This window comes from Gossypium arboreum, chromosome 12 (assembly GCF_025698485.1).
Source record: "Gossypium arboreum isolate Shixiya-1 chromosome 12, ASM2569848v2, whole genome shotgun sequence".
In the NCBI taxonomy this organism is placed as follows: domain Eukaryota; kingdom Viridiplantae; phylum Streptophyta; class Magnoliopsida; order Malvales; family Malvaceae; genus Gossypium; species Gossypium arboreum.
The window spans coordinates 119,820,788-119,832,333 of record NC_069081.1 but is presented as its reverse complement, the minus strand read 5'-3'; the positions used below and the strand labels follow the sequence as shown (position 1 = coordinate 119,832,333).

At 32.0% G+C, this 11,546-nt stretch overlaps 1 protein-coding gene and 1 long non-coding RNA gene across 2 annotated transcripts; one reads left to right on the top strand and one right to left on the bottom strand.

Annotated features, from left to right (window-relative positions):
* Window positions 1-728: 728 nt before the first annotated feature.
* LOC128285290 (uncharacterized) lies at window positions 729-1,835 on the bottom strand. The gene is made up of 2 exons (XR_008275765.1): window positions 1,760-1,835; window positions 729-955 (listed from the first exon to the last, which is right to left on the bottom strand). It is a non-coding gene; the product is annotated as an uncharacterized LOC128285290 (long non-coding RNA).
* Window positions 1,836-4,457: 2,622 nt separating this feature from the next.
* LOC108478116 (homeobox protein knotted-1-like 6) lies at window positions 4,458-11,095 on the top strand. Its single transcript, XM_017780538.2, has 5 exons — window positions 4,458-4,964; window positions 5,439-5,555; window positions 5,642-5,753; window positions 10,431-10,654; window positions 10,744-11,095. The coding sequence occupies exons 1-5, from the start codon at window positions 4,665-4,667 to the stop codon at window positions 10,900-10,902; spliced, it is 912 nt and encodes a 303-aa protein (XP_017636027.1). The 5' UTR covers window positions 4,458-4,664; the 3' UTR covers window positions 10,903-11,095.
* Window positions 11,096-11,546: the final 451 nt, after the last annotated feature.

Here is an 11,546-nt window from a genome sequence, read left to right as displayed (position 1 = left end):
GAAAAATTACAGAAAATAAACCTTCATATATATAATAATATATTAAAAGATTGTTATATGCTAAGCCTAAACAAATTGACTTACTTTGGAGTAACATGTAAATGCATATATTGGTGAAATAAGTTCATTAAATATAACATTTTATAAAACCTCCATTTCATAGACTGATTCTATTGTTAATGTAAATTAGTTTTTCTAAGATATATAAGTCATCACTTTTATCCATAAAAATTTATTATGTTTAATATATTATATGATAGTCAATTTTAATATAATATTTATGTTTAATATAAAGTTTAAGGGTGAAGTTCTATTTTTTAAGAGATTAATAGTAATTTATAAATTTCTTTTAGAGAAGTAAAATCATAAAAGTATGATATAAAGATAAAACTAGGATTTATTATGTAATCTAAAAATAGAGGAACATTCTTTTATAAAAAGTATAACTTGGACACTTATGATGTAAGCCCCTCCTTTTATATATAGATTTATAGATTTACCCCATAATAATGCATTCTCATAAATTAATTATTTTTATATAAGAATGCACCTTGACAAGTTTTGTAATACCCCTACCCATATTCATTGTCGGAATAGGGTACGAGGCATTACCGGAGTTTACGAATTAATTTTTTTTTTATATTCAATATAGCCCTTTTATAAATATCTAATCTTCCTTGTAATATTAAATCGAGACCAATCCACATCAACCAAATCAATTCAACATATTTTCATGATAGATCCATGCATTTATATAAGATAACGTCATCACATATCTATAACCAGGTTTGTTAACCATACTAATGGCAAACTTTACATTCATTTCACGTTAACATTTACTTTGTTAGCTTATACATGCCATTGATTTCCAAAATAAAGTTTCTTTATATACCGAAATCCTGAGGTTGACAGTGTGATGTGTCTCCGACCAAATCCGACCTCCGAGCTCTTAACACTACAAAACAGGGAAAAAGAAAACGGGGTAAGCACTTTGTGCTTAGTAAGCTCATGTAACAAGAATTATACTTACCTAATATTTTCAATACAATACAATAAACATCCACATATCCATTCAATGCATTATTACCCTAATATGCACAAACTCAACATTTAAGTTAGTACAATAATTTCCATGTACCAATAATATATACTATGATTGATGAGCTCGTCAATACCATGATTTCCATTTCCTTGTTATTTTTCCATATTCATCTCGTTGAATTTATCGGAATTTCGATGGATTTTCAGAGGTACACTTTTAGTGTACAATTTCGGGTCCGTCAATTCATATTCATGTGCTTTATATCCATTTCAGAGAGCACACTCATGAACCTCAACCTTGCAATGGGATTACCAGTCGAGCTAAATCCTCGCAATATAAACTCATAGAATATTGTCGGGATTACCACCCGAAGCTAAATCCTCAGCAACGACAATTACTCTAATGAGCTTCGATCCGAATTACCACCCAGGCTAAATTCAAACCCTAATTCGGATTACCCGTCCGGCTAAATCCATTTTACACATATTCTTCAGAGGGCTATATCAGATAGGATCACCCGTCCGGCTAGATCCTTTTACCGTCAATTCCTTTTCGAGATCCATCGAATTTTCCTTTCATTCAAACGGATTTCTTCCCATTTTATCAAATATATCAATGTTTCATAAATTTCCATATAATGAACATTCAAATCATATTCACATCAATAACATACAATCTCAAGCATTTAAGAATATAATTCAAGTTACACGAACTTACCTTGATACTTGTTTGTAAACAGTAAAAATCTACTAATCCCGAACTTTTTCCTTTCCTCGATCTAGCTTCGTATTTTGAATCTTCTGGATCTAAATAAATAAATTTAATTATCAATTTAATACATTTCATGTTCATATGCAACATTCTCTATAATTCAACTATTATTTATAGTTCATTCAAAGCTGTCTACTTGAGTCATAGTCACTAAATTATTTATAACTTGAGCTACGGAACTCCAAATTAAGATCCGTTAATTTTCCCTGAAACTAGACTCATATATATTTCTACCATAAAATTTTCAGAATTTTTTGTTTATCCAATCAGTACAGTTTATTCTTCAAAGTCACCCCTGTTCTGTTGTCTAACAGTTCTGACCCTTCTTCACTAAAAATAAATTATCTCTTTATACAGAATTCAAATGATATTCTCGTTTGTTTATATTAAAATAGACTCATTCAGAATTCTAGACATATAAATTTAAGTCCCTAATTATTTTTATTAAATTTTTTATAATTTTTCAAAGTCAGAACAGGGGAACCTGAATTCATTCTGATCTTGTCTCACAAAATTCATTATATCTCAAAATTTACAAATCCATTGCTTACAATATTTCTTCTATGAGAAACTAGACTCAATAGGCTTTAATTACATATTTTTTTCATCTTCTAATTCGATTCCTACAATTGTTGGTGATTTTTCAAAGTTAGTCTACTGCTGCTGTCCAAACTGTTTTAGTGCAAGCTGTTTATTACCATTTTTCCCCTAAGCTTTTAATAAATGATAATTTCGTCCCTACTCAATTAGCCTCTCAATTGAGCTGATTTTTCTCAATTAACATTTTATTCTATCACCTTAAACTAGTTTACAACCTTTAGGAATCAGAATTTCAGCAATAGACTTTAATTCCAAACATTTTCACAATTAGGTCCTAAAAATCAATTTCCATTGAAATTTCCTAATAAAATCATCTCATAAACAAATTAAAGCTTTAATTTCATTCTATTTCATCATAAACTTACAGAACTCAACCATGGTGACTTTAAATTTCATCCATGAAATCAAAAACTAATGAATTTAATAGTAGGACCTAGTTGTAAAAGTCTTAGAAACACAAAAATTACAAGAAAAAGGCAAGGGTTAACTCACTTGGTGCAAAAATTATGAAATACCAGCTTAGAGAACCCTCCTATGGAGTTTTTAGCTGCTGGAATTGAAGAGAAATGAAGAGAAATCTAGATATTTCCTATTTAGTCCTAGTTTTATTTAGTTAATTTTGCAATATTCCAATTTTACCCTTAATTTATCAATTTTTTCTGCTGATTTCATACGCTAGCCGTCCAGCCCAAATAACTTTTGGGTCTAATTTCCTTTTAAATCCTTTCTCATTAGACTCTTAAGCTATTTAATCACTCTAGCAACTTTTACACCTATTACAATTTAGTCCTTTTCATTTAATTGACTACTCAAACATTAAAATTTCCTAACGAAATTTTAATACCACATTAATAACATTTCATAAATATTTATAAAATTATTTTTGACTCGGTTTTACGAGATAGAGGTCCCGATACCTTATTTTACCCAATTTCTTCAATAATTTCTTTTTCTAACTAATCACTAAATCGATAAAATTTTCCTATCAATATTTTCATACGATTTTCCTATCATATCAATTTTTAAGCAAAAATATTGAAATAAATTTCTCTTTAAATCGAATCTATGGTTACGAAACCATTTTTCCGATAACCTTGAATTTAGGCCATTACAAGTGTATTAAAAGTAACTCAATCAGTGTATTTAATAAAAATTTCTCCTCCTAATTCTAATTCATTAATTAAAATAAATATTTAAAATGAAATTTGTATCTTTTAATCTTTTAAATAAATTAAAAATTATGTTGCTGTAAGCAAGTGGGATTCAAAACCAATGCTTCATATTCCTTTTAGGTAACAAAAGGTAATTTAGGATAGAATGAGAGTATGCATTGAAATATTTATATTAAGAGTTAAATTATAATTTTTTAATAAAAAATTATAAATCAATTTAGTTAAATGGAAGAATAAATTAATTATTTTAATTAAAATTTTATTTATTTTCTTGTTAAAAAATGTAATTGATAAAATAATAAAATAATTATACATAAGATTTTAACAATAAAAATAGATCAACTTTAAAAATAATCTCTCTTTTATGATATTTTTACGGTTTATGATATTTTTACGGAACAGACAGTGAAGTGGGATTCAACATTTTGATCCACGGTGTTAAGTAGTTTAATGTTGCACTAACTGAACTGTGATTGGACGTTGCAGCGTTCCCATTTTGTATTATACTATTTTATTGTGTTTTGATATTAAACTGAACTAAAATAATTATAATTAGTAAACAACATATCTTTTATCAAAATCAACAGATATTCAAATAATTGGAGTAGAGAATTTCGTATTACAACATATTTAATTACAGAATATAACGGACTCTTATTTTCCATATTATTGTGTTTGATTTTTAACGTTAAGCATTTTCAATTATAATCCTTTTATTATTATAAGATATTAAAATATTAATTTAGTCTTTAGGCTATTATAATGAATAATTCTTAAATCAATTTATAAAATGCTGAAGGAAATTCGAATAATTATGTCCCTCTCTTTATTAATTATATATTGCTTTAATTATCCCATCTTTTCTTGTCTAATATTGCCTTTGGCTGGTTTCATGTTATTCCCTTTTCCTTAATAAAAAAAAGCTTGCCACTGTAGCACTATCTCAGATTCTTCATCTCTTTCACTTACATAAAACGAACGGTTCCTTATACTTCCACTTCCACATCTCTACTATTTCTTCCTTTTGTTTCTTCATCATCGATCGTCTTCCTCACAAAAGCAATTAATCCAACAAAACCATGGAAGAACACTACGGTTATCATTCATCGGTTGTTTACCCCATGGAGACAACCCAACCGGAGAACGTACTCAGTTATCTTCCTGTTGTAAACTACTCGACTCAGCCACCTGCCTTTGAGGAGCACGTGTTTGGGTTATCTGGGTCGTCACCTGGGATATCCGATGCTGATTCAGTGATTGCTGAGATTCCAAGAGCTGGTTTTGAAGATGACCGGCTTTCAAGTACTGCTATTAGGGCTAAAATTGCCTCTCACCCTCTTTACCCTAAACTACTTCAAGCCCATATAGATTGCCACAAGGTAGATAATTAATTCAACATAATACTATTTGTTTGGATGCTGAGGAAGAAAACCCCTCGTTCGTATATCTACCTTGAATTTTACAAGGCTAACTAATTATAACTCCTAATATATCTACCTCGTTTGCAACAAAATTATAGTTACTTTTAGCAGTTTAGATTCTGCTAAGCTTATGAATTCAGGTTTGGTTTCAGTTTAATAAGTTTACTCTTAATAATTATATTATATGAGCTTTAACACTTGCATGTGATCCTCTTCTTGCTAAATTTTTTTCTCTTATTATATAATAATACCACTACTTCTTAGCTCTAAACATGCATCAACTTTCCCGCCGTCTTTAGGATTTCTATTCCTCTTATTCTTTTTTGAACTTGTTGATTATAGTTTCATTTTATAGCTTGAATCATCTTGCACAATAGTTCAGTTTGCAAGCAAGAGATTAATTTTTCTTATACTAATTTTCACATGATGTAGGTGGGAACACCGCCGGCGATAGCGACAATTTTAGATGAAATGGGCGGAGCCGATGAAAGAGGCTTAGACTTAGTTCCGTGCAGCGTGGATGCGGATCCCCAGCTTGATCACTTCATGGTCTTCCCTTTCCTTCCTTTACTCTCAAAAACCATCCATCTATTTTCAGGCCTTTGTTTGAATCCGTGACTTGAAATTTTTTGAAGGAAACTTACTGCGAAATGTTGGTGAAGTTCAAATCAGATCTGTCAAAGCCATTTGATGAAGCCACCACGTTTCTTAACAGTATTCAAATGCAGCTTTCTCATCTCTGCAGTGGTAATTATTAACTACTATACTATTTTCTCAAGTAGCATTAAGTTAATTATTATATATGATGACGATCAGTTTCTTTCTTATTTTATTCACTTTTGCATTATGTTTCAGTTTTCGATTTTTCCATACCAGTTTGTTGGTTTTTGTGCTCTTCCTTCATTTCTTTTTCTTTATTTATTTTAAGCATCCATCTTGCTAAGTTGTGCCTGTTATTCTAAAATGTGTAAAGAGACCTCCCAGTTACATGATGTCATATAGGCGCAAGTTAGTAGAAAAACCTAGTGCATTTTAGCAGCCTGCCTTGAATGAACTCAAGGAATATTGAGCTGTTTTTCTTTAGCTAAGGCTACTTTTTTTTCTTTTAATTTTGTTCAAGTAAATAAATGTTTCTAATTTTCAAAATATGCCTGTTCATTACCAGTGATAATTAGAAACACATTTTTCTCGGATTTGCTTCTAATAGTGCTTAAAAATAAATAAGAAATGTTTTAAATTTCTTTTTAATTTGATATCTAAGTTCAATATTGTTTCTATTATTTAACCTTCGAACTAATTACTTGTATATATATATATATGGTGTTTAATAATAGCGTAGTTTAGTCAACAAACTCTTGACTTAGTAGTAAGAATGTTATGTTGTAGGCATGAATATTTGGATCTAATATAAGTAACTCCATTCTCCACTCCTAATTGTTAAAAAATAATAACGAAGTCTATCTCCAATTCAAACCGTGAAGGCTACCATAGATTATGGGACATACCGTATGTGTTTAATTAAGATAGTTGCTAATTTTCCTAGATGATCATAACAAGTTCCATTAGGATGTTAACCACTTTCGTGTACATGAAGGGCTTATGTTATTAGTTAGGGTGTTGTGATTGTATTTAGACTTAGAGGTTGCATATAGAATCCTCCATATGTTAAGTTCTATGGAACCTTGATATTAGTCTCTTACTAGCAAATACAGAGACAAGATTAATCGTCCTATATGTATGGTAATGGTTGTTCATTTTTTAATATAATCAGTTAGTATGAGAAGGGAAACGGGTTTTCTTCTTTATATTTTATGGTTACACCTAGCCGCATTTTGCTTTAAACTGCATTCAAAAGGTGAAAAATTCAACTTTGAAGTTTTTCTTGTAACAAAATATAGAGTGCATAAGCTGAGGCATCCGTTGGCTCATGGAATGCATCTTTTTTACTAGGACAAACATGCAACCCTCAAGTAATTATGAAATATTGTCGGAGAATGCAACTCTTAAATGATTATCACACATTAATAGCCATTACAAACATTTCCCTCTTCTTATTTAGTTCCAGTATTGGTGGAGCATCCTAAAATAAAACCACTAATAATACCCCCGTCCCCCTTTTTATTTTATGGGATAGTTCAGCAATTATTTGTTTTTGCTGTGTAGGCACATGCATAAGGTTCTATTACTTGCTTCATTTTGCTTTATAATTGTAATGGCAGTGTCCTATTATGATGTCTCAGTTTTGTTTGATGGTGCAGTGCATGAGCTGCACTAATACTGTAAAGATTGGTCTGGAACTGGTAAATGTTTCCTTGTACTTGAAACGAATAGATTCAGGCAGTTTTGTGGGGTATAAAATGAAACCAGACGTAAAAGAAACCGCCCTTTCTCTATGAGCATCCTCATCATCTATTCTATACAGATAGATCATAGATGACTAATAGAATCTTGTGATAACACAAGATATCAACAGATCAAGTACCAAGTGTTAGGTTTCCAAAATATTGTATTTTATTTTGTGGGGGAATTGATCCAATCTTCATTTCCGTTTAATTGAACTAGTTGATGCTGATTTACTACTTTTAAGGCTATTTTTGTTATTTAAAAAACAGTCTGTTGACAGTCTTTTGCACTTGGTACAGATAGACTTTGTCTCCAAAGTGTTTGTTTACTAATACTTTTTGTGTGGTCAAGGCGACAATGGCACCCATATTGTATTGTCTGAAGCTATTTTTAGCATCAGTTAAAGAGAAAGGTACTTTATTGCATGCTACTTTTAGTTGTGCAGCTCGGAGTTTATGGATTTGGTTTGAGTACGAGGATATGATGGGGAGAACTAGCAATAAATATATGTTAGGAACAGGCATGCGTGAACCTAATAAAGTTCAATTTTTGAAACAACACATTCTGGTTGAAGCATATGATCGGTTAAATCTCTTGAAGCTCATTGGCAGGCTTTATGTACCTTCCCTGCTAATTGCATGATTAAGTGGTTCTTTGGGTTTTCTTTTGCGACATTAGGATCCCTTCACTACATGCTTTTCTAGTGGATAGATACCACGCTGTAGCTGTGCAAATGTTACCCTTTTAATACCCTTCTACTTTTGTTTTTCTTGGAGTATATCCATGTTTGAGACACCTTTTCACATATGGGTATGCGATGTGATTCCCTGATGACTAGAAAAAATAATTGATCATATTATATTAATCACATACTCATATTTGATATTCACATTTAAATTTAAGTAACATAACCCTTAATTACGATATGTAGAGTATTAACAACATTCAATATGTTTTTGGTAAAGGGGATTAAGTATTAGTCATATATATATTTCCAAAACAACATAATTTACAAAATTATGACGTGTAAGAATTTCCCTATTTTGCAAATTGGTAGATGTATTATATCGTTTTGTACAAATCTCAACATGCATTATGCATACGCTCAATTTTGGTCATTTATGATTATTGACATATCTCAACATGCCTTATGCTTTTAATCCATAATTCTCTTAATATTAATTGAACCTTTTTCCTTAAGGTTCTTTTATGCATTCTTGTCTACTTTTTGAGCAGGGGTTCCTTATCACACTTACACAACCATAATGTATAGGAGATTAATAGGGGTTTTGAGTACTGTCACTCCTCCGGTAGTTTCTTTTATAACCCTATTTGCTGTATGTTATGCAACCTTTTCAGCAAGTTAGGAAAGACGACTTCCTTTATTTTCATCTCTGACTGTATATATATTTGTTCTAGAAATGCCATTTAAGCTCGTTTGTGTTTCTCAGTAACACCAACTATACTGTTTATTTTCATAGATAAAATAGGTTGATTGATTTCGTGGGTTGCAGGGAAATTTGTGTCTGTTATGCAACAAGTGTACATGAGATTTTTTAGTGAAAGCAATGGTTTATTTGCATAAGTTTAGGAGGATAATAATAAAAAAAGAAAGCAATGGTTTGTTCCCTTGTTTTATTTAAATAAGTTTTGAGGCACGTCATAAACTACTCTTACGATTGTTGTCCAAAGCTGAGTAGTTGCTTTTGCTTGGCAAGGCATAGCATGAGTTATTGTACCAATAGGCAATAGTATTGCTATAAATGAGTTAAGAGTGGTATACAATAGTACCAGGGCTATCTACAGCTTTGTTTTATATGTATGATAATTTTTCATGCCTTCATATATTTCAGCTGTCAGGCACGAAATGAAAATAAGGTCATGTCTCGTGTCATTGTTTGGAGGTCGTAAGAATCTCTCTCTGACTCATCCACTCAACCAATTTGTTTTCTTTTCTGAGAACAGTCATGTATGAAATGTTTTTTCTTTTAGATCATTGCTCTCCTGCATCAGCATATTAAACCTTTCTTTTTCTTTTATGGCATGCCCATTTTATAAACTGAACTTTTTAGCTGAAAGATGGGAGATTGTAACTACTACTGGTACCCACTAAAGCTTTAGAGGAGAACAAAGTAAGTAATTGAAAAGAGGCGAAAGGTGGAAGATGATCCCCCCGCTGTTACTGCTGCAAATTGCAATAGCCAATTCCTTAGGTCACAGAGGAAAACGTCGATATAGTAGCCCCATGCCATGCATCTCCTGGCGTAAGAAGAAAAGTTTACCCATTTCCCTATGATGTGGGAATTGTCAAGCTGGCTGGCTGCTTAATAAAAGCACTACTTAACTTAAATATAGGGTTGAACTTTCTGTCTCAACTGAAAACCCATGACTGAGAGAGTGTTTGACAGACGCTTTGAAGTTTGAAATACCAAAACTCCAAAAGCAGTGCGTGCTTTGCGGGTTACTAGTTACTACAGCACTGCACTGCACGGTGCACCACTCTCTCCGACTCTTGTCTCTTTTCTTTTCTTTTTTATTGTACCCTAACTGTCCCAGATGCTGTGTAAAAATAATTCCAGTCTTAGCTCTGACTTGGATACGACCTAACTTAGCCTGCATCTTTTTATTTTCCCTCTCCTCTGCAGTTTTTCTTATCTAGAAAATGAAAAAGTAGGACATGGCATGGATTCTTGCCCTCCTCCATGTGGTTTCTGTCTTCAGCCTCATTTGGGTTTGTCTTTTACCTACAAAGTAATAATGGACCTTTTTATTTATTTATTTATTTGGTTTGCTTTTGATGGACTTGGGCCTCCTAGTGTGGGAGCTGTGAGATTGCACTTTTTTGGGTTTTTGCCATTTAGCCTTTTTTGATAACTTAGCTCACATTTTGTTCGAGTTAGGGGAAGGTTTATAACAATGCTTGAATGTGTTTAGTTTTGTTTCCTAGGGGAATTTAAGCTGCACGACTGTTTATTTTTTTTGTTGTTGTTAGTATCTTAGAATGTTTTGTTTAAATGAGAACATGTTATATAGTGGTGCCTCTTGTGGGGGTAAGCTTTGTGCTGATTTGATGATCTACAGGGTCATCGGAAGAAGACTTAAGTGGAGGTGAGATGGTACCCCATGATTATCACAAAAATGGAGACCCTCAACTCAAAGACAAACTCTTGGAGAAATATAGTGGTTATATTAGTACACTTAAGCATGAATTTTCAAAACACAAAAAGAAAGGCAAACTACCTAGAGATGCAAGGCAAATATTGCTTCACTGGTGGGATCTTCACTATAAATGGCCATATCCAACGGTAAATGTAACTTCATTTCATTTCATGGATTAGTGTTTAATAAATCCAATTAGAAAAAAAAAATCATTGATAGAAATTCAATCACACAGGAAGCAGACAAGGTTGGTCTAGCTGAAGCAACAGGACTGGACCAGAAACAGATAAACAACTGGTTTATAAATCAAAGGAAACGACATTGGAAACCTTCGGGGAACATGCAAATCGCAATTATGGACAATTTATATGGACCGTTTTCCATGAATGTATAAGGTGGGATTCGCACTTTGTATATTATTCATCCTCAACTTTTATGTTTATCAAAACGTTTCAACGTGTATTTAATTTGGTGCTCTAGTCTGGCTTCATTCCAACTGAAATTAATAATATTTGTGATACACAATATTCTTCTTTATTTGTCCCTTATCAAAATGGATCAAATTAAGAGAATTTGAAAAGCTCAAATTCTGTTGTTGAGATCTATAGTATTCCAGAATTCTAAGGTCCAAGTTGCAATTATGGATGCTAAAAAGTGAGGTTTGCTACATTTGACCACATCTGAGTTGACACCAAACCTATTATTTTGGTTATGTATTGCCAGTATATACATATGCAATCTTTGTTATTTCCAATTAAGGATGGCAGGAAAGTATATATGGCAATTATACATGGAACTTTTGTCTCCAGTGGGACTCATACATCAATCATTAAAAACCAGAGCTATGCTATGCTCTCCTATCAATCACTTATTTCACTAAGGAGATCATCAAGTGTGATTAGTATAAATTTTCCGAGAAAAAGAGCACTTAAAGATGTTATAAGGTATGTAGCAGAGTTAACTTTCTGTACTTAAATCAGGGAATTAGTTGTTGTTTGCAATTTGAGAGGGTAGCAGCAAGCATTCACGTGTGAGAGT